We start from the raw sequence: 24,075 nt of genomic DNA, 5'->3' as shown, positions 1-24,075 counted from the left end.
AGATGATGATAGTAAGAGTAAATCAGACATAAGGAAGGCCTAATCCACAGCTATTATTCAGAAAACTTTGGAAATCACAGCTGAATCCATTGAGTTGATGTCAAAGCTCTTTAAGATGTTAAACTCTACATTTTTAAAGTTTCAGTTACAAATTTGAGGGGAAAAAAAGACTTGAAAAGACCTCAAGGTTTTTCTAAAAGAATGTGAGCACCTCATGCATACTTCAGACCAGGAGTACAGTTTTCAAGAGAACTGCAGGTGATAAAGTGGAAATAATGAGATGAACCCTGACAGTACAATTCACTGATTGAGTTATTTTGCAGTCTACACCATGTTGTCTCAAGCATCAACAAAAGGTGCTTTTATAAACTTAATTTTAAACTTGATATGAGTGTTACATTTTATTATTCTTCTCATTTACATGTACCTCTTTTAAAGTGCAACTACACCCGAGGTCTGAGTCTAACTTCACCCACTGCATAATTTTGAAAAATGCCAAAAAGTGGGGCTGAGAAGAGGGGCGGGAAGAGGGTGCACATGACGACCTTTGTAGGGGGCGAGGCCTCGTGGGTAAGTAGTGTGTGACACGGGAGGTAAGAAGATGTCGACCAGAGGTACAAAGTGACAGCGTTGTCACGTTCAGTGCCGGAGCTAACGAACCTTATGCATCTTCTACCCTATTGGCCCTGTTTAGATGATCTATAACACATGGTGTAGAGTCTATGGCACAAGTGCATTTAGGGTGTGTCCAGCTTCATAATCTAGGTGCAAAGTAGGGTGCAAGACACAAAAGGGCTGTATTTAAGTGTCTTAATTAATCATAGGTGTATTTTGGGCGTAGCATTAATGAAACCAATCAGTGTCCCATTCCCTTTAAAAGAGCCAGGTACAACTGCCGCATGCATTGCTATTTAATGATGGATTTGACAAGATGGAGAAGTGGGAGGAAGGCTGAAATGAAAAAGGACAAAAGTGTCTCCCTGTGCACATGTTCGCACACAGGCACAACAGCATGACTGCAGTGACATTACTTATGAAAAGGTTACTACGTTAATTGCTGAATCGAATTGAGTCATTGAACCAAATTGTTGAAAATCAATACAACACACAATAAAGACATCACCTGCACAGACTGTGCTGCTTGATAGAGTGTAAAAGATGATTTAATGAATAGAGAGGCTGCTTTTAGTCAGTTTTACAGGTTTCCATGCACACAGTAATATCACTGCAACCAATATCGATATTATTTCAGCAGCAAAACTAGCAAATGTAATTGCAAACTTGACAGGAGAAAGGAAACCTTTTGGATGTGTAGAATAAAGCAGAATATAGATTAACAATAAATCCTGACCACCAGTGTTGGTGTTCAAACAATCAATGATCAGTTACAGCTGTTGAACCTTGTGTGTGAATGCGCAGTGTCTCTTTTACGTCTGCATCCTATTTTACTTACCTGCAACTCATCTGTTTTTAATCTGAATGTTAATTTTTATGTCCCGTGGATTAAGTGCAGTGTCCCTGAAGTGTGTATGCATGTTGTGAACTTGCCTATGTATGCACATCTCACTTTTTCAATAATGCGTCCTTTAAATAGCAGGACAGCATTGTGCCATTGAAATCATCCTCGGTTTTTGTTGGTCAATGGTGCAATTGCTTTCTGCCGCCTCAAGATAGCAATGCACCAGTAAAGTGCCTGATCACACCTCATTTTAAGACCAACATATCCATCGGTGCACAGATGAGCACAAATATATTCTGGGGGGTTGTTTGGTGATGAAAGCTGCCATGATGGACTTAACACCTGCCATCAGATCATCAAATAGCAAAATTAACTTGCAATAGCCAAGTTTCCACCAGTAGGGGACAGCCAGTCACTATCCATATGTAGAACACAATATGTCGATTTCAAATGCTTTGCATCAAAATGTCAAGGTTTGGACTTGAATCCATCAACAGCACTACTAAATACCCAAATACATTAGTTTTCAGCTGAAAAAAAGGTGGTTTTGGGTTTTAGATACTCTTTAATTCCACCCTGAGGTTTGAAACACTTTGTAAAGTCTATTTCAATATGAGCTGTTTGTTCTGCTGTCACTACTCACACTCAGTCCACCAGAAATAGAAAACATTTACTGATTTTTGAACAAGTTGCAGCGATGCTGTTTGATATGTTCATTTGTTAGATAAGCGTTGAAGAGTGTGGCACCGACTGCAGGGTACATCAGTACATCACACAAAACCAGAGTTTGAAGTGGTTCCCCTGACATCTCCAAGAAACAGCTGTGACTTACTTTCAAGGATGGGTTGACCAACTTCTTGACAGCCAGAGAGCCACAGTTTTAATACTGACGTATGTAGAGGGGATCGGCTTTGTTTCTGCTATCATGTATTCTACATGGGTCTTAAGATGTAAACGTTATCTTTAGCATTCAAAGCTTTGTATGAGTCTCATTCAGCTTTCTCCTTTAGTGATGGCAGTCTACTTTTATGGATTAACAACTTGAAATTATATCTCATTCACTTATTTCAGTAAAAGTGCATCAATTAGATTTCTCCTAGTATTGTGCCTCTAACATCATGACATCCAAGTTCATTCCCCAGATTTTTCCCCATGCAGTTGAGCTGACACTTTCTCTTTCTCTCAATTTCAGTTGTGTTAATGCAAACTGTTGATTTGAAAGCAGATTAAGTACATCTGACTTAAAGCAGTTGTGTTTGTGTAATGTGTTAAACAGATTTGAAAAAACAACTACTCACTGAAGTATGTTTAAGTTGTTCTGATATTTCTCTTTTTTCAGTGTAAGGTTTTGTGTATGTTTATAGTGAGGTCTAAGGTGTAGTGTTGGTGTTAGTATTTGATTGGTGTACACAAATATAAGTATGCATTTGCAGATTCTTGCACACATTTATTGAGCGTACCACCCATTTATTGAAAAGCACTCATTTTTCATCCAGAGAATGACAGGATTTGACACACTATTTCAGGAAACAATGTGGGCGTCTTCTGGGGACACACAGACAATATAGAGGAAGTCTCAGTGGTCAAGCACCAAATTGAGAGAAAGAATACATTCAGAACTCACAATGTGTCTGTTCAACATGATAAAGAGATGTGTCTCCATCCCTATTATGGATGGTTAGGAAGCTCTGAGACTAGCGTGTGCTCTCAGATAACCGTGAAGTATGTCCATGCATGACTGATAGTGTGTGCATCACCAGCGACAAAAATACGACAAAATCACATCTTCTGAACATCAAGCCTGACATCCAAGTTGTGTCCTCCAAAGAGCCACGATAAAATGTCAGAACACATTCTTCCTGACCGCGGCGTCTACAGTTTGTACCCAATGTCAATGTGACTTCAAACTTTGACGTCATAAAGACCAGGGCTTTAAAATATTAGCTGGATTACCTTGAAGTGACCGTTTCAGACATTGACTCAAACAAAGGCTTTAATTGAATCTTACTGTAAACTCAACACACGGGCGACCACTGAAGCTTCCTTTATTGGCAAACAGCAATTAGGTTCTGTTTCTTTCTTTCTTTCTTTGTATGTGGCAGAAACACTAAGTCCAATATCAGCTTAACTTGACTACTTTTAGAATTCTTATCAATTACAGTAATGTCAAACATGTCAAACATTTATGAGAGAATAACTTTGTATAGAGGATATGTTGAACATTAGACACTACCATGCCCAAGTGCTATGCTGTATATCAAACAATGACTGAGCTTTGTGAGTTGTTGAGTTTGTGGAAACCTTATAAACCTACCAAAACAGTCTATAACAAATTCTTAATTATTTGTCCCCTATTGTAAATTCGGCAAATGTAAAACATTAAATTATATTATTCCTTTTTTGATATGAAAAATATTGTTCCAGTTTGTCCCACTGTGTTGCAGTACTGGAGGGTAAACTACACTGTGACTAGATTAATTAAATGCCTTGTTAACAGCAGATCACATACGAGTGCATACACCATGACACACACAGTTATTTATTACTGTATACCATTTATTTCCTACTGGTAGCTTTCATTTTTCATGCAGTTTTGTTGAATAAAACATCTCATGACACAGTACAGACATATAATCAGTAATTACAGGCGTATTGCTTTTGTCGCTGTTGGCTAAAAACAAATATCTATTTCAATTTTATATAGTGAATGGATGCCAGCACATTGTAGGGATTGTGTTTATACCTACTGAAGATCTGAACATGGTGCGAGCTAAACTACCTCCACATGTGGTCAGGCGGATCCAATCACGATGCATTTACAATGTGCATTAACAAGCATTTTTCCTTAACTGGATAATGAGTCTGGATACAGATTGCATTTTAATACCAGGTGGGAAAGTGGTGTCTGATTTGGGTCTAAAATATAAATATTACTATTAAACATGAAACGTTTATGTTAATTAATAAAATGATAGTTCATGTGATGATTATCATCCTGGCCCCACTGACATGATTTCAGCTACTAATGTGAATCTGTCCTTTCAGGGTAAGACAAATGTCAGTCAGGCCACTAATTGAATCAAGAAAAGGGGGAAAGAATTAATTAAAGGCTCAGGTTAGGCTCTAATAGACTCACATACTCTGTGATAAATATGGCTCAGACTACTTTCAGAGTCTGAAACTTGACATTTGTGCAAAGCCTGCCATGCTGGCACGATGGTTGTGCCCTTGTTCCATCCACACAATGAAAAGATGTGCATAGCATAGGTTTATGCCTTTGCCATAGGCATTTGCTCATGCAAACACTATTAACACTATAAGTACCATTAAAGAATTAGTTCAAATTTTTTAATTTGGGGTTATATGAGGTACTTATCCATAGTCAGTGTATTACCTACAGTAGAAACCAGTCTACTGGCTAGTAATGTAAGTAATGTACTACTATGTTAAGGGTCAGTAGCAAAATGCATTTTATCACCTAAAAAAATCTATATCAGTTTAAGTGTACACTATATTTAGAATATTTTCACTGCTTTATCTTCCTGTCAGACAGCCATTTCAGATAGGAAGCCACATTACATAAGCCAAATATCGCTCTCTTTCCCTCAACTAAACCCCACTGGCAAAATCTGCAATTTACTTTGCAGACCATGGGAATTGTTGGTCTATCACTGCCTGAACTGGTTAGTTTGTGTTACTGTGTGACTTCACTAAAAATCATTTTAAAACACCGGAGTCACACAATAACACAAACAAACTAACCGACTGAGGCAGTGGTAGACCAGCAGCTCCCATGGTCTGTAAAGTAAAATTACTATGGAGTTTGGTTGGGTGAGAGAGAGCAAGCAATACTTGGCTTATAAAACAGCAGTTTCACACTGGAAAAGGCTATCTGATGGCAAAATAAAGCACTAAAAATATTCTGAAAACAGCGTACTTTTAAACTGATACTATTGACCACCATCTACCGTAGGTAATACACTGACTATGGGTAAGTACCTCACACAACCCCACTTCAAATGATCCAAATCCTATCCATTTATGTGTATTTACTGTAGAAAAGCAGAGCAGGAATAACTCATTCTTTTTTCTTACAACACTATCTTACTTATCTAAAATACCCCACAAACATCCTATCATAAACATGGGCTCTTAGTGTGAATAAGCTCACTAACTTTACTAACAATCCTGTGTTCAACAAAAAAAAAAAAGCATATTAAATGGCCTTAGTCCAATATGGGGCTTACTTATCTTGTTTTCAGCTCTAGGAACCCATACAGACAGCAATTTTCTGCTTCAATCACAGATAGTGAACTAATAAGACTGTGAGAGGCTGGAAAGTCTAAAACTTTACACCTAAATAATTTACAGCAGCGGTACTGCTTGTAAACTGCAGACAGCAATTATTATGAGAAAACATCGTCAGTGGAGTTATAGTTGAAGCTGCATCCTTTTGAAAATCATCTTATCTGTGCACCAATGCAACCCAAAATATCCCTGGGCTTAGCAACAGCACCTTTCAAAGCTCAAACTGGTGAGTTTTCTTCTTAAGAAAAACTTGTTTCTGCTACTGTCAAGGCTACTTAAACTCGAGCACACTATGATATCACAAATGATGTACTTCATCTGTCAAGGACAACTGGTCATCTCACTAATGTGGGGAGAAAAGTCAGCCAGTGATCCATACTGTGGGTCAGAGCACAAGGGATTTGTGTGATCTGTGGCCTTTTACCCTTGAAGCAGCTTTGCACTGTGTAGAAAAGACAGTCACCTACAGTCCACTTCTGGCAAACAGCCCACTTATATCAAAAAGTGTCAGATAATGGACATCTACCATCAATACAGAGCTTTTTCTATGGAAACCGATTATTGGAGACCTTATTGGATCTCTTGCCGTTACAGTGAAGAGAGCTAAATGTCAATAAGGTGAACATTTGATTGCTGCTCTGCCTCACGCACAAAGCAAACCATGGACATCGATGCATCTGTTTACTTTCTGGTGGCAAAACTGTGATCAGGGATTGGGCATGTTGTAATTTGGCTCGTTCTATAGTGTGACAGAGTTGTGTGCCACTAATTCATCCATTGTGAAGGAATTACACAAGCCCCTGCATTGTGTCCCAACATGGACCACTCTCATTTAATGCTCCTGGAGAGGAGACACCCTCTCACGGCTAATGTGTTATTTTACGAACACAGCTGTAATCCCCCTCATCGACCCTCTCTGCCCCCTTTACCAGCCGACAAATTCTGCTTCGCTGGTCATGTGTGACCTCGGCTGGGGTAAAATCAAGCAAGAGGAACCATTTGCTTGTTGTTTTGGCTTTTATTTTCAACCTTATACGAGTGACCCAGGTGTTACAATGGGCCCTCTCTAAGAGGATCCTAGTGTGTACATGAGCCACACAAAGGCTTTTTAATCAGTGAGCTGTTACACTACAGTGCACTATTTAAAAAAATGTTGATAGTATGAATAAACATGTTTTAATTCCAACTTTTTTGTTATATTATGTGAACAAGATAGTTTGGTAAAGTTGGGCTGGCTATGAAGAACTTTTACAAACTGCTGGTACAATAAAAAAGTCACATGAATATGAATACACAATACATGAACTGAAAGATTAGACTGACAGTTCTTAGGTGATTGTCTCGCTGTCCACCAAACATCTGGGGAATTCTAAATTCAAGATAGTTGGTTGACCTACAGCAAGAACACATTTTTTCAATGACATGACTTTGACATGACTAAAGGGCCAACATAAAGACTTTGGATGTGCAGTGCAGTTCTTTTTGTACTCTGATTGTTTCCATCCAGTTTTCACCAAAGCTGGTCTCCAGTGAATAAAGCATTTAGAGACTGATTTGTGAGTCTAGGTAATTGGGACTCCCTAAAAACTTTCCCCTGGGGACAGTGCCTTATGTCCTGTGTCACACTGAGTGTGCCTGATGTGCATCTTGTCAGCTCGCTCTGGGTTGTCTCATCACTTTCTGGATAAACTAGAAAAACTGTAACCGGAAAAGCTGTTTATTAACGAACCTTTAACCAAATCTTGCCTTAACCCTGAGTTTAAACCTAAAGGAGACCTGACCTCACACCTAACTGTAACTTCATGCAGAGATGATTTTTTTAAATTCTTTGTGATCATCAGTTTACAAAGATACACAAGTGCTGCTCACACACTGTAACAGTGACTAATTAGACTTCCATGCAAAGTTTCAAATGACTTTTACTTGACTGCGGATGAATTCTCAAATTGACTATCATAGTGTTATACTGGGAAATGTAACTAACTCAGGGCTGTGGTGGTTAATACAGAGGTTTTCACTTTGTTTCCCTCATTGATTACAGTTGGTTGAAAATAGGGAAGTGAACTCATTTCAAAGAGGTGGAGAAATTGAGTTTACTTGGGTTTACCTTCCACTATGCCTCTGAACTCCATATTGCCAAATATATTGACAAGATGGACTAAATTATGTCCAACAACAAAAATATACTAAGATGTGAGGTCTGTATTCTGATATCAGTGTTGTATCCTGCTCAAACAGGTTTTACATGCTGTATGTTTGTATTCAGCACAGGCTGAACAGTCATGGAGCTCGCTCATCAGCTCGTGCACAGTGACGTCCTGAAAAACCATGCCCATCCGGGTAAAATGCAAAGTTTTTATGGAGTTCTTTATGTGACTGTAGTCTGACCCGCAGGAAGTAGGCACCTGCCAATAAACCTGCTAATGGCCAAATATTTCAGTCGGCATTCTTCTTACCTTCTTCTGTCTTCCCTAATTTTAGTAAAGATTTAGATTATCCAAAAAGGCAGATTTCTTTGGTTCTTTCGGTGAATAGTTGTACGAATATGCAAAGAATATGTTCACAGCATTGGTCACTTTTGCCTGTTTGCCCACTGGTTATGGAAAGAAGTTTCATATTCATCATCTGCAGTGAGCTAGTAATGGTAAACACAGTGACACGCTGTGGAAATGTCATGGTTTTGGTCACAATATTGGAGGATCAGGTGAAAACCCTGCAGTCACTGTATGTCAGTGTCATGTCCAAGAAGTCAGGATAAGTTATGTTTAGTTTTTGTCTTGTGTCTATGTTGTCTCGTGGCTTCCTGTTTTATTTTGACACCTAACTCTCCTCTCGTTTCAGGTAACTTGCTCCTTCCCCCTTGTGTGATCCCACTGGTCTGATTGTCTGCCCTGCCCTGATTGTTTCCACCTGTTTCCCATTACCTCATGTGTGTGGGTATATAGTCTGTGTTTCCCTTTGTCCTGTGCCAGTTCGTCTTGTCTTGTGTGCCAGAGAACCCATGCCTGTTTGCTCCACAACCTTTGTCAAGTCAGGTTTTGTATTCTTTGATACTTTGTTTTGCCTTATGTTATTTTGATACTTTGCCTTGTTATTTTCCTCGAAAGAGTGATTTTGATTTCTTCTGTGTTTATAGTATTTTTCCTCATCAGAGTGTTTTTTTTGTTAGTTTGAGATCTTCCTCGATTGAGTGATTTTCCTTTGATACTTTGTTATTAAAAGATATTATATTTGACCTCGTCTCCAGAGTCGTGCATTTGGGTTCAGTCCTAGTTCGGTTGTGACAGTCAGGCAACATCAAGACACAGATGAGAATATATTAAACCTACATTGTTTTATGGTTGGTTTGAAGAAATTCAAACAAGCCAGAGGATTTTTCTCCTATACCAGAATAATAATGGATTCAGCCAGACCAGTCTCCAAGACTGGCACAGCACGAAAAAGAAGTGTGGAGGTCTACTAAGGTGATTGTGATCATTTTTAAAAAGAATGTTTGATGTAAAAAACCGCAGGTACAATTTCACACAGTACAAAAGTGAAAGATTAAGTTGTCGCTCTACATGGTCCGTCAAAGCAGTTAAAATATAAGTGCATGTCCAAAGTCATTGCAAAAGAAGGATAAATAAATCTGTTAATTTAGGTGGACCCCAAAACAGGGAGGGCGTTAAAGAGTTGTGTACTTGTGTACTAATTCTCACACTGACATTGGTTTTATCTTGATTATTTTCAACAGTCCATACATGTACTTTGTTTATCAGATATCTTTCTCTCCTTCTCTGTTTTTTTAGTTTTACTGGATGAATCCTGAGTTGGTATTACAATGTCTCTCTGTGAATTGTATCGTAAACTGTAGATACCTAATGATTGTAGTTCATTCACTGACTCATTCACTGAACTGTAGCACAGAGGCAATCTAGCCTGTGAAAATAACTAAAATTACAGCAAATGATTTTGGTATTGAGTTAATGATTAATAAGTGTAGTATGCTTTACTACTGTTAGCTTTAGCCTGCAGTATTGGCTGATAAATTACAGCCTCTGTAATTACTGATTGATTGCAGCTCCGTCATTCTTAATGGTTCAGTTAATGTGATTTTGATTCAATTACAGAGCCGAGCTTCAGTTTGACTTCACTGCCCACTGTTTCTTTTTGTCCAACCATATATGGTTTTTGTACGCTAGACTTTTCCTTCCTCCTGAAACTGAGGTTTAATCAGTATGGACTGTATGATCGGGCATAATGACATGATAGAGGATTTCATAATGTCCCCCCACTTCATGTTCCTAATTGCAGAGAACATAATGACCTCCAGCAGAGACCCTCAGAGCCAAAGTGCTGCTCTAGTCAATAAGTGGCCATTTTAATCTGCTAGGGCCAGAGAAGAAGAGTGGAGAGGTCCACTTAATTGCGTTACCTTGCCACTGTGTCACATATTGTGTTACCTTCATATTGACAATGTTCACATAGTATGCTGACTTGGTTTGGGGGATGCTGAAATAAAGAAGCACATGTGTTCTTAGGAACAACCACGGTTTTATAACCCCAGTAAAGCTTCCTGAACTCTGCACATCTACAGTGCCCTCGCCTCAGCTATCTGCCTGGACTTCCCTTTCGCAGCCAGAGCAATTCATTTCTTACAATGACTGTGACTATAACAAGTGCTGAAATGTTTTTACAAACTGGCAGTCTGACTGCTGTGTTGGGTCATTGTCAGTATTGATAACAGACAAGCTTGCGGTGCAAACATAACAGCTGTGGTATGGAACTATATATGCAAATATGTGTCTGCATACATTTATCTGTAAGCTTGTCAAAGCCAAAGCCTACGCACACAAGACTGAACTGATTATTTAACAAAGCCATGTAAGAAACAGAACTATCAACTGAAACATTTGATTATATTACAACTTGTTCAAAAACTGAACTCAGATTTAAAGGACCAGTGTGTAGGATTTAGTGTCATCTTTGCTTCCGAGCATGCAAGTAAACCTACGGTGGACACACAAAATGCAAAAGGCTGTAGTTAGAGCTAAGTCTTTCGTCTTTCCATTCTGAGCTGCTGTAGAAACATGGTGGTGCAACATGGCGACCTCTGTGGAAGACATGCACCTTCTGTAGATATTATATTCCTTTTCTGCCATGTTCTGCAAACAAACCCCTGTAAACCTTATACATTGGACGTTTAAAACATTTTTTCAACTTTTTTGGCCACTTGTTGCAACTTGTACTTACTGCACAACAAGCTGTAAACATAGCAAACAACAAATCAGCATAGGTGATCTGAGCTTGAATAGTTTACTTTTTATGGAATTAGAACAGTGAAGATAGATAACAACACTTCTCTGTAGTGGTCGGGGGTTTAATCACAACACAAAATGAAACGCTGCCATGAATCTCAGCATGTATCATGATATCATGATTGTACTGATATAGTATCACAAAACATAATATCATGATACTCAAGTGTATCAATATTTTCTTATACCCCTAGGGTTTATAAGAGCTTTTTCACTGAAAGCAGCTGCCTGCTGCTGAGACTGAACCTAAACAATACAGTTATGGACCAAAACGATCAGCTAAAAGATGCCAAAACCATCCATAGAGCTATGAGGAACATCAGAGTCAGGTGATAATTCTCTGTGGGGTTGTCACTGTGACTGACTCCTTTCACATTATAAGTAGTAATTTAATACATCATTAATATAAAAACATTGACTAGATAATTTGATGGGTTTGTTGTCACAGCAAAGACCTACATCATTGTCTCTCTTCTTATCCAAAATCTTTGGTTAATCTTTTAAACCTCCGTGCATTACAGTTTGCAGGCAAGAACAGTTTCTGGCCATGAGGTGATAAATTTAACTCCCTGCTTGCTGTTACCTCTGGCACAACTTTTTAGCCTGCGTGTGTGTGAAGCTAGTGGTGTGCAGGGAGCACAAAAACACATTTTGAGTTGAACCTCTGTGAATGCATGCCTGAAAGGTTTTGGTGGTTCCCTGCATGGCCAATGGACAATGTTGCATTTTAATGCTCCTCCAGCTTAGCATTAGCCGGCTACATTTCTGCAGAGATTAAAAGTTTACCCTGAGCTGATGCTCATCAGTTACACTTCATGATGCATTTATTATTCAGTGGCTTGGGGGGTTTTTGATTTTGGCCAGCAGCAGAAGCATGTCATAAACACATAGTTCAGTGTAGACAAGGACACCCATTTCTCTTCCAGGATGAAAAACAACATTTTTCTAACGTAAATGAATACACAGTAGCTTCTACGCTCATCTTATGATTGACTGACATATTTCAGGGGATATACACCTTGAGGACATAACTGCTTATTTTATCTTCTCAGTGAAAATTACTATGTCTTAAGATGTGGTAAAGGGAGTTGTTATGCACATTTCATCTAACAGAAACAGAGAAAGGTCATATGTGGTTTGATTGAAATGGGCAGAAAACCATCAGTCACATCTCTCAGCCGGAGGTGTCAGCCGAACACTGAAGGCGCTCGCTTACTGCGAGAGACCATCAGTAAGCTGTCACCTCCACCGTATATCCGAACACAAATTTAATGCCCACTGAGGCAACGGGCAGATCCGTGTCAGACACTGCTTTCTTGTTAGGGGTTTTAGATTAGACTGTGTGGCCAAGTACAAGTAAAAAATCTGGTCGCACTTTATACTTACTTTACACTTTAGATAATAGTTATACACTTAAAGCTTAAAGTTAAACACTATACACCGAATGGTACACTAATAAGGTGAAACAAACCGTACTACTAGACAAAACTAGAAATAATATGTTCTTCATCAGACAGTATTAGATCCTTTATTAGACCCTTATTGGATTTTCTCAGAGGTTATTTAGGGGCACATTACAACAGGACTGCAGTGTAAACTAAAGTGAAATCACATATCACACATAAGTACTGTCAAGCACATTATTTCTAGTTTTAATCTGATTTAATATAAAGTATGGCTTGTTACATCTTATTAGTGCACCATTCAGTGTAAAATGAAGTGGAACCAAAAATCAGATGGGAATTTAGTGGAATCAACTAAGGAAACATTTGAAGTTGAAATACTAATTTCTCTGACATCGAGCTGAAATTGATGCTGAATGTTCGCTGAATGAGTAAATGTCTGTTTTTGAGTTGGAAATCATTAACAATCTTTTAGAAGTCGTAGATGTGTTAAATGGTTAAACTGAGCAATATGTTAATGGAGCCTGGCAGGCAGTGAGACAGGCCGTCACTATACTCAGCTTTTGTTTTCAGAATAAAGGGGTTTGCAATACACTGACAGACAACTGACAGTTACAAACAGCTGATCAACTTACAGTGTAGGCCCCGCTAATTATTGTTAAAATACAGTGTTGTGTTGTCTTGTACTACTGCAGTGCTCCTGAAGCCTGTCTGAGCTTCCTCAAGTCTGGGGAGGAGAGGCAGGAGGAAACAGAACAGACTGTACACTAAATAGAATTTCAAGCTACAGTATTTAATATGGATGGATCATTCCAACTCATTATTTGGGCTGCAGTACTTATTTTTAGATATGTAATTGTTACATATTACTTAACTGTTACATATATTGCTCATTTAAGCTTATTGAACATGTTTTCTACAGTACAACTGAATTAATGTCAAGTTTATTTGAAAAATCAATTTTTTGTTTCATCATTAATCAATTTATCTCAGTAGTATTTTCAAATGAAGTCAACTTAAAATTTTAGGGTAGCCCAGACACTAACATTTTTAAGTTAAAACAAATCGTGTTTTGTGTTTGTTTGTTTTCCAGTGTGTGCTCACAAACTCTTGACAAAAAATTTATATCAGGAGGGTTAGTTTTGCTCACTGCCAAGACACAAAAAAAAAGACAAAATTAAAGAAGCTGTGGAAAAAAAAAATAAAACCAGACATTCCTCTGAGAATGAGCAGAATAAATAATTACTTGTTTTGAAGTTTTTTTTTGACAAGTTACAATTAAATCTTCTGCATATCCTCGATGGAATTAAAAACTTCCCAGTGTAAAAAAATAAGTCTTTGTTTGTCTTTTGATGAATTTCTTTTTATCCTGAGTCTTCATATTTCATTGATAAGTATACCACCACTGTTCATGGTGGTGCTGGCTGTGGAGAGCAAACCGTCTGTTCGACTCTTGTTTCCAGCTTGGCTCTCATTTTTTAGTCATTAACTCACGTAAACATCCCATCTGTCCTCCTTTCACGCTTCCTTTTCGTCAGCACTCCTCGCTGCTCTAGTCTGTGTGTCAGCCAAGTGTGTGGGGATTTCCTGTGTTTTCGGAACGGATAAGAGAGAGCCCCAAATGTGTCTGTGACCGTCTAACTCAAGGTGAAATCTCAGTGACATTCAGTTGATCCCTTTTTCACTCTGCTGTGTACAAAAAAAATTAAACCCTGTATATTGGGATGTTTTTTCTCTTGGTTATCTGCTGGTACATGTGACACTTACAGTAAATGCAACTGTTATGCAAATGATTTCTTCTTTTTTTGTTATCAAATTCAGACACGATTCAATAAATGGAATTTTCTCGGCCAAGTTTTCACATGCACATCTTTTCTAAGGGACGAGACACATTTTTCAACTCCTTGTGGGTTGTGAAATTAAAAAAGAAGGCACACCATGTTTGCTTTTCTCTTCTCTCGTGTTTACTTGCCTCCAGATATTACTTAGCTGTTGCAGATACTTCTATACCAGCTGGGACTACCATCAGAATTTAATTAAAAGCTATCACAGAAAGATTGCGTCCTCGCTCAACGAGTGAGCTTTTGAAGTTTGGATTGGCTAAATTGTGTTTACTTCTGTCCAGAGTGTTTCCTGAGAGGGACACCATTTCCCTGCTGTTTAACAGGTGTTTCTTAGTTGGGACCTCAAAAGAAAAGGCCACCATTTTGATACAAGTAATCTGAAAGGGGCATTTTCAGCACACATTGGCTTAGTCAGAGTTCTCAAATATATATATATGTTTGTATATATAGTCCCTTTACCTTTCAGCCCTTATTCGCTTTAGATTTAAATTGATGTTTGTGATGCACCATCTAATCACATTTACAATGAGTTCAACAGCAGCTTAAGTCCTTGATCAACAACTTTTAGGCCTCATCACAGCAGAAAGTGGCATAGCAAACTTCATCTGTCACAAAATCTGTGGTTCTACAAGTTTGGTGACTTAAGCTTTGTTCAGACTGCAGGCAAATTAAATTTGTTTGCAAGTGATCAGATCAGACTGGTGTGTCTAGACATCACCAACCTATCTGCATGGGTTGCTGTGGTAATGATGCAGGCGTCAACTATGTACGCTGGAGGTGCAGCTTTCCACACCATATGAAAAGCAAGGATGTAAAATGGGGATCCATCATCTAGCCCCCCAAACAACTGTACTGTCAAGTTGTGGTGCAGAACTGAGAACTGTCGTTGAGTTCATCCGGTTGGATGGAGGGGGCCACATTGCAATGCTCAGCTGCTCTGATGTGGCATAGATCCAGTTAGCAAAACTCAAATTTCATGTATTTTTTGGTGTCTAGACTGTCTAAAATCAATTTGGATACAATCTAGATGTGCCAAAAAACAGATTTGGTGCTGGCAGTCACGGCCATGGAGCCTACTGTCAGGGCTAGGGTAAACTGCTAAGTGCTGAAATGCCTGATAGGGACATGCCAAGCCAAGGGGGTTCCTTGAGTTCACAAGCTTGCCAGTTGTCAGTGAGCTCTGTCGCTAACAGGACAAGTCATACACATGTCAAAAGACATATTAGCGTTGTTATCAGTTTCCAACTTCTCCAGCCTCTCTAGGCCTACTCATTCTAAGCAGTTTAGTTACTTGACCACAAAATCATTGTGATTAGCTGATCCACAGGAACATGCAATGCAATAATTTGGTGTTGTTTCGATTCAAACAGATGCTGAATGGTGCGTTTGTGGATAATCCATGAAAAGTGCTGCCTTAACCATGTTACGCATTGCACCTCAGCCTACACCAGAGGCAGCAAAGACGAAAACTTTGCATGAGGAAAGTCATGTGTAGCCTAAGAGTGGGATCTGTGTAAATTGCATTAATCTGATAAAAGAAATCCTTGGCATTCAATTAGCAACGTAACTTTGTGTGTCAAAGGTCATAGAAGTTGATCTTAACATGAAAAACATGTGTGGGTGACCTTTGCCTGTGCAAATGAATCCCCTGGTTGTACCGATTACTGGAATAAATGTATTTCAGTGAAGACTTAGCTTTCTTATATGCCGCTGTGATCAAGCCTTACAGGTACAATTAGTGAGAACTGTTAGTTGCTGCTTGTAAATGTACCAGAAAGATAGTAAATAGTGATATTTTGCATTGATGAAGCGTCCTGAACCCAGCAAAATACAGAAAGTATAACAAGGTATGGGCGAAGGGCGTGGCATCTTTGCGATGCAGGCGCTGCCACACTCTTCTGATGGGTTGTGGTGTGGGTGATGATTGTGTGGGACTATTTTTGTATGACTCAATACATCGTTGGAAAACTCCTGCATAGTGTGCCTTTAAAAAAAAAGCAACTCCACAGTAGTTATCACAAGAGTTCCAAGTTATTTTACAGTACAGCTACCACACACACTTCATATTTCAGAGGGAAAATGTTCTGCTGCTCTTAAGTTAGTGTTCAGGAAAAAAGTTAGCTGTGTTCAAGGACAGCTGTCCTAAGAGACGTCATTTGGTACAAAATGTTATCACCTATTCCTCTTCACACTGACCAGACCTAATCCCAAACCCTCTTCCCCTCCCTGCACTTCACACCCTCTGACTTGCAATTTTAAAACTGAAGTAGCTGGAAAAAAGCTCAAATTGTGAGAAAAATATCTGTTATAAGATAGAACAAAAACAAAATAAATATAAAAACAAATAACATGACAGCTATAGGCAGTTGATTTGAGACACAAATGGACTCTCAGTAAGGCTCATCATTTTGACCAACTTTCACTGAAAAGATTGCATTAAAATTTACCCAACTTCGTTCTGTAAGAGGACACTGCTCAGCAGAGTTTACAGTAAATACAGATCTGAAACTGAAAATAATGAGCTCTCAGCCTTAAGCACAGATTTTTGGAGATTGGTGCAAACTGGAAAGTCTAAAAGACTTTGGTCTTTATTTCTGACATTTTAAAAATGATTGTTTAGATAGCTGAACACTTTTTCTGTTATTAAACAAAATTGCAGTCGCACTAGAAGTATTTCAGTGGCATATACATCATCTTAATTGGGCGTCCGTGGGGATACAAGAAAACTGCCACCAAACAACAAAATGGACCCTGAAATGCAAATATCAAGTACAGTGTTTATACTGTTAAGATGGATATTTCCTGTATGCTCAGTGACAGGACATTAAAATAGTTCCACATATGTCACAGCAATAAAGTGAGGATTCTTGCAGTGAAGACAAAAATAACTTTCCTTGTTATATCCCTAACTGGATCGAGCATATTTGCTAATGTTCATCTTCAAAGATTGTGAGTCATAATTGTTTATGTCAATAATTGTGCTGCTGACACTTAAGATGTGAAGATCTGCACGTTCACGCACACAAACACAAGCACACACACTATCAAGCAGACAACCAATAACAAAGCTTATGAGGCCCCAGTTCCATCGGATGATAGGATTCTGATTTTTCCACATCTGACTCATGATCTCTTACTGACCAGAGGCAAGGACAGCAGGGATCCTTGGTGCTATTCTCTGCCCTTCACTTCAATGCAATTCACTGCGCTACACTCTCAATTTTCTGATGAACAGATACATCAAATGACCAGAGAACGTGGATATATTTGCACAATTTGTGTGTCCACTGTTGTGATCTTCACATACTGGTGAAGTCAGCGTGTGTGCGCTCATTTTGAGCTGGATACAACGTCTCATAATAGAGTGAACAAAAGTCTCTCATTGTACAGTTGTTAGGGCAGCAGCTGTACAGAGACACAGTCAGACAAACTGGTGTTTAAGACCCCACTGTGAACAAATGCAAGTAGCACAACTTGAGCTCTGCTTGTTAATGACAATCCACACCAGATGGGAGAGCAGCAAATCAGAGTTAACTGTACAATACGTCAAGTGTCGTTATAGTCCCCAACTGAGTGCTCACAACTTCGACTGGGGCCTCGATACATTTTCAGTTCTGATAAAAACGGGGCAGTAGTATTCACTCAAAAAGTGCCATATAGTCAGTGAAAGGTGGCATTGAATATTCAGTCAGATTTGTAAGTTTTATACTTTTATTTAGTCTCTTGTATGGCTGATTCTTTTTAGGCATAGCAATTCCAAACCCCCATTCCTACCCCCCTACCCCCAATGAATGGCAATGGCAATGGAAGCCATTTGGCACTGTTGTAAATCAATGACTAGAATTTGTTCTTTACCTGACAAACACATCTTAAAGCAGATGACTTTGGGTTTCAGCAGGTTTGCAGTACAGTGGACATAGTATGTATGAGTTGTAGCACAGTGTATGAAGGTTGCCGTCCTGCCCAGGACTGGGCAAGACATTGATATTGTGATATAAGACTAGATATTGTCTCAGATTTTGGATATCGTTACATTGTGCTTTGGCTTATGCATCGTGCTAAGTGTTGTCTTTTCCTGATTATATGGCTCCATTAAAGTGTTGTAATTTCCTAGACTCAACAGACTATTTTATCTATTATTTGCCTTTAATCACTTAGTCATTATATGCACATTACCGATGATTATTTATCAAAGATCTCATTTGTCTCATTTTGTGAAATTACCAGTAGTCATAACTACAATACTGTCACAATGTTGATAAATGTTGATACTGAGGTAAAAATTACTGTGATATTTAATTTGTTCCACATTGCTCAGCCCTACTTCCCACTTTTCAAACACTCCTTGCTAAGGGCCGTGTCTTGTGCTCCTGCAGTGTTCCTGTCAGCCTGCCTGAGCTTACCCAAGTCTGGGAAAGAGGGGTTGGGATTTCAACCTATTAAATATACTGTCTGTGGCTCCAAGTTGGACTGCTGTATTCATATTTGGACATGCTTCTTTAACATTTCAGAGTTTTGACTGTTGTTGTCAAATAAAAAATGTGGAAAAACATGATCTCGTAGTGTTAAATATCAAACAAGTATTTTATATTATTCCCTGAAAATGCTCAAATTTAAATTTATTTTGTACCATAATTCTCCATTAAAATCTCCCTTAAAACCCACTGAAAAAATCTACATGCAACTAAACTGTGAGGCAGAAAAGGTTCAGCAATCCAGATCGTCGGTTTCCTTCTTACCTCAGACAGACCTGAAGTGTTGCAACAATACAAGACGCAACACTGACTTTCTCACACACACACACACATACACGCACGCAGATCTCCTAACCCCTCTGCCATCATCCTCACAGACTGCGATATGAACTTTATTTATTACACCTTTCGCTCCCGTTTCTCATTTCCTCCTGTTGACGACCATCCAGTCTGAAACCTATCCCACCAATCCAGCTTGTGCACTATTTTACATGACAATCTCTTTGTCAAATCTCCCCCAACACGTCCCATCTCTCTCACACCGACCGTCCCTCCTCTCTCTCTCTCCATCTCATCTCCTCTTTCCTATCTGAACCATTTCTCTCCATCTCCCAGCCCCGTCCTCCACTTTACTAATCTCCCCGCCGCCTCCAGCTAAATGAATCACCCTCTCAATTTCTTGTTCGCATTTCTCTCCATCCCAGTTTGCTCCATTCCCATTCTCACCATCCATCTCTCCATCCCCCACTACCTCTCCACACCTCCATCAGATTCTTGCCTGTCTTTTATACCTGCCCTCCTCGATCCCTTCCCTACAGTGTGTGGCGAGCAGAGTGGCTGGTAGGAGAGCATATAATTTCTCTGAGGATGTGCTGTCAGTCGACTGCTCTCCAGGCTAAGAGCTGCTCTCCTCGCCCCTGGGTTCACGGAGTCACGGCTCTGTTCCGCTCCAGGATTATGCAGATCTTAATTCCCTTCCGCTCACACCTGAGGTTGGCAGGGCATGAAATAAGGAAAGTGTTCACTGCAAATAAAAGTTTTTGCCACCAAGAAGGACAGAGAGGGGGAGGAAGAGGTATGGAAGGAGGAAAACTGGAGCTTGGTTGCCGGTAGATGTTCTGAGCGAGCGGGTAAGGGAGGGAATAGAGACATGACGTGTTGGAGGAGACATGAGGACAAGCTGAGACACTGAAGAGGTGAAGGACAGACATCAGAGGGAGGTTTTTCATTTCATCTGTCCATAAACAGACTACAACTATGCTGATAATTGATTAATCAGTTTGAGTAATTTTAAAAGAAAAACAGGCTTCTTACGTGTGAATATTTTCTGGTTTCTTTACTTCTTTATGACAGCAAACTTAATATCTTTGGGTTTTAGGCAAAACAAGACATTTGAGGATGTCATACTGGGGTTTGGAACACAATGATCGACATTTTTGTCAATTTTCTTTCAATTTATAGACTAAACAACTAATATTAAATGAGAAAATAATTAATAGATTAATTGATAAAGAAAATAATCATTAATTGCAGCCCTACTTATTACCCTGGTCAACTTTCTCCTTTCCGGTTTCCTGTACTTAAATACACTATGTGTTAGACTAGTCTATGTTGAAAAGAAGACCAAATTTTGAAGATGGTTAAAAGACATTGCTGGACGACTTGTGCCATATATTCACATTTTAAGTGAGCTAATGTTAGCAAAACAACAGCTAACTAGCTAGCTAATCTACATCAATCATTAACTTTGTTTTGTGAGCATTAGCTAGTTAGTTAGCTAAGGCTTTGCTAACATTTAGTACCCTCAGAGCCTGTGAGCCTATATGTTGCTTTTACAGGAGAAAGAGAAAGTTGACCAAGGTACCAAATTTGCTCAATAGTTATTGGAGCACAGAGCAAAAAGGGCTGGGATGAAGGATGGGTTCATTAATCGACCAAACACTTTTTTCTTCTTTTTCTGAAAACATCTCAAAATCCCATTTCTTACTTATTTATGCATTAGAGCTGCAACAATTAATTGATTAATTGATTAGTTGTTAGCTAACAAATCAATTGGTAACTATTTTGATAATCAATTGATTTAACACACAATATTTGCATTCTGCCACTAGGGGTCTCTCTCATGTTAAGACAATAACTAAGGATGTAGTTTGATGATGTCGTGAAGTAGCGTGGGATCACGGGAGCTATTATCTTCACTTTTAAACAACTACCATAGAGTATTTTCAAGTTTTATTCACATTTTGTCTACTCACATCTGTGGACTCACCTCACTCTCCGATGTATCCGAGACATCCCATGTTTTCCTGAAAGCTTTAGCAACTAGCTAACAATGCCTAGCATGAAACGCACCATTACCTTTGAATAAATTATGGATTTCTCTGTGATTGAAGCAGACATGTAATGAAACTTAGGCTGGGCACAGCCTTGCTTCCAGTTTTTCCCAGTGGCCACTCGCGATATTGCACCAAAAAACTGCTGCTGCGGCTCAAAAACATTTTCCCCATAAGCCATCATTGTAAAAGAGACATCAGTAAAACTATTGACAGGACATCTTGTACTGCAAACAAACTCAATTAAGACGCTTTCAATTTTGCATTTTTGACTCATGGAGCTTTTATACTTGTATGATTTTCTTTGAGCTGAGATAAGCGCTTTTAAAATCATCACAATGTTAAGTCTATGGGTGGAGCAGGAACACACGGGCAGGGCCAGCGGGAGAAAGACTTGTTCACATGTTCAATTGGCTGCATACCCCAGAAGTAAACCCAGTATGTGCTGGGTGAGGAGTTCTTATTGGAGTGAATGGGTGCCATCTTTGTGTTTGCTGTCTAGTTCTATGTCTATCATTTTAAGATTATTGGAAACATTTCAGATAATGTAAGTAAGCAGTTCAACAAAATGTATAACTAGTTCAGCGTTTTATACATTTTAATAGGTAAATGTTATTTATTATAGCTTTAATTGTTTTGAGTAATTTCTTGAGGAAAAATGCCCATAGTCTCTGATTTCAGCTTTTCAAGTGTTAATATGTTCTTGTTTCTTCCGTCATCTCTGACTTTAAACTGGATATCTTGGGGTCGTGGACAAAAAGCCATTTGAAGACATTTTGGGCTTTAGCAAATAGTGATCAATATTTTTCAACATTTTATAGACCAAAAGGAATATGTGATGAGTAAATGTTAGTCAGATTCACTGAAAGGAGATGCTTCCCTGTGTATATGTGACATCATTCTGCAATGAATGGGATGTCTCTTAGTGAGCTCTTTGTTCACATGTTGCTAAACTGTTAATTGATTAATTAGCAACTATTAATTCATTCCCAGCTATTTTAATCACCTATTAATCATTTTGAGTAATTTCTTTCAGTAAAAAATGTCAGAATTCTCTGGTTTCAGCTTATTAAATGTGAATATTCCTGGAGTCTTTACTCCTCTATGACAGTAAACTGAATATATTTAGGTTGTGGACAAATCAAGACATTTGTGGACATCACCTTGGGCTTTAGCAAACAGTGATCAACATTTTTCAACATTTTATGCACCAAAAATAACAGATGAATCGAGAAAATAATCGACAGATTCACTGATAATGAATATAATCCTTACTTGCATCCCTTTGAGCAATCTTTCAGCAATGAATAGGATGTTCTCCTGTTAACAGTTCTTAACATGTTGGTATAATCGCCTCATTAATATCATATCGCACATTGGAGTCTTGACGTTACACTTTATCCTCCCCCCAAAACCCAGCAATCAATCCAAGCGAGAATTCCACAGGTAGTTTGCGACCAGGACAGGATTTCTCTAGGCACTGAGACAACAGGGTTTGATATCTGATGCCTTTTAAAATAGAAAATTGTTTGCATGTCGGCTTACTAATAAATTTGCATTTGCTACCAGCTGACAGTAATACCAAATTCTTATTGTCAGAGTTGATGACAAAAGATCCCAGTTCGCTCTGTGCGTAAAATTATAGATTCTTTTTTTTTTGTGCGTGAAATCACGCTGACGTCTGCTCGCACACACCGCTTTGTAACAGGCTTTTTACCTCGTTCAGTTACAGTTGATTAAACAGCCAATATGTGGTTAGTTAAAGGTAGCTTAAACCCGTTTATTCGCCCCAACAATAAAACAAACAAACAATGGATAATCATCAAGAGCGCAGCGTAAAAATCAAGTGAAAAGTCTATAAAATGACAGATGTGGTGGTAACAGCGAATATAGCGTCGATTCTACTGGTCGAAAAGTTCATGTCAATCTGATGAGAGAAGATATAAGTCGCACAAACACACAGAACAAAAAAAATATCAGCGCGCCTCACCTGATAAAGCCTCCTTGGAAAAAGCAGAAAGACAAGACATACAGAATCCGAATGACCTGTGGGAGCATCCTCTGGCTCAAAATCTCTCCTCAGCCCCGTTGAATAACTTGCAGAAAAATAAATTTCGGGAAATCAGCAAATCCACTGAGCCGCTGGTGAGACTGGGCTAGAGGAGGAAGGAGGCATCGTCTCTCTCAGTGATCCAAGCTCGTCTTTGGGGAAACTTCTCCCCCTCCCACCAAGTCCAAAGGGCTGCACACATCCACACAGACAGGCAGGCAGCGGGCTCTCTGCTTCAGGCGGCTGGTCAGTCACTCAGTCAGTATGCTGGTGCCTGTTTGAAAGGGGAGTGTCAGTTTGCGTGTGAGTTTGTGACAGTGTGGTTTCTTCTCATGTATCCCCCTCCCCGCTTCAAAAAAATTTAAAAAAAGGGGTGAAGATTTAAAGGAGCGGTCGCTTTTGTTTTGTGTAATTACGCTCAATTAGGACGGAGGGAGTGATGGCTGTGGTGATGAGCTAAATTGCAGTGTTGGACACATTCTGGTGATGACCCAGCTGGAGTGAAACACTAATAAAAATTTCAGTTATAGTAGGAGGAGACATTGTTGGAGGGGGAGGTCTTCAGGATGATGAAGGTGTTTATGTGAGGAGGAGTGCAGCCTGGAGTAGAGTTTTTATAATGGGTTGAAAATGGTGCTGAAAAGTTTCTAAATGTTTTTTTGTTGACTGGGGAAATACTGAGTCTGTATCTCTGAATGAGTCCAACTTTTTAGTGTTTGGGGGTTCTTGAATTTTTTGCTTTTATGAATGTTTATATATATGTTGTGTACCTCTTAGGTCACTAAGGGACAGCGAGTGTTAAAATAGTTTAAAGGAGCAACATGTTCCATATGCACTTACAAAAATGAACACTGCAGTCCAAATAGTGAGTTGGGACCGTAGATGGTGTATTGAAAGGTTAAAATC

The 24,075-nt window shown here is 39.0% G+C and overlaps 1 protein-coding gene across 1 annotated transcript in view; it reads right to left on the bottom strand.

Annotated features, from left to right (window-relative positions):
- Window positions 1-23,634, bottom strand: part of glra4a (glycine receptor, alpha 4a) — a 72,226-nt gene extending 48,592 nt beyond the window's left edge. The window contains exon 1 of the mRNA XM_084719554.1: window positions 23,110-23,634. Within this exon, the coding sequence (XP_084575680.1) occupies window positions 23,110-23,177 (68 nt within the window). The 5' untranslated portion in view covers window positions 23,178-23,634. The remainder of the gene's footprint in view (window positions 1-23,109) is intronic.
- Window positions 23,635-24,075: the final 441 nt, after the last annotated feature.

Source organism: Lutjanus erythropterus, chromosome 5 (assembly GCF_056507025.1).
Source record: "Lutjanus erythropterus isolate fLutEry1 chromosome 5, fLutEry1.hap2, whole genome shotgun sequence".
In the NCBI taxonomy this organism is placed as follows: domain Eukaryota; kingdom Metazoa; phylum Chordata; class Actinopteri; order Lutjaniformes; family Lutjanidae; genus Lutjanus; species Lutjanus erythropterus.
The sequence above is the reverse complement of the archived record's forward strand: the minus strand, read 5'-3'. Positions and strand labels throughout refer to the sequence as shown.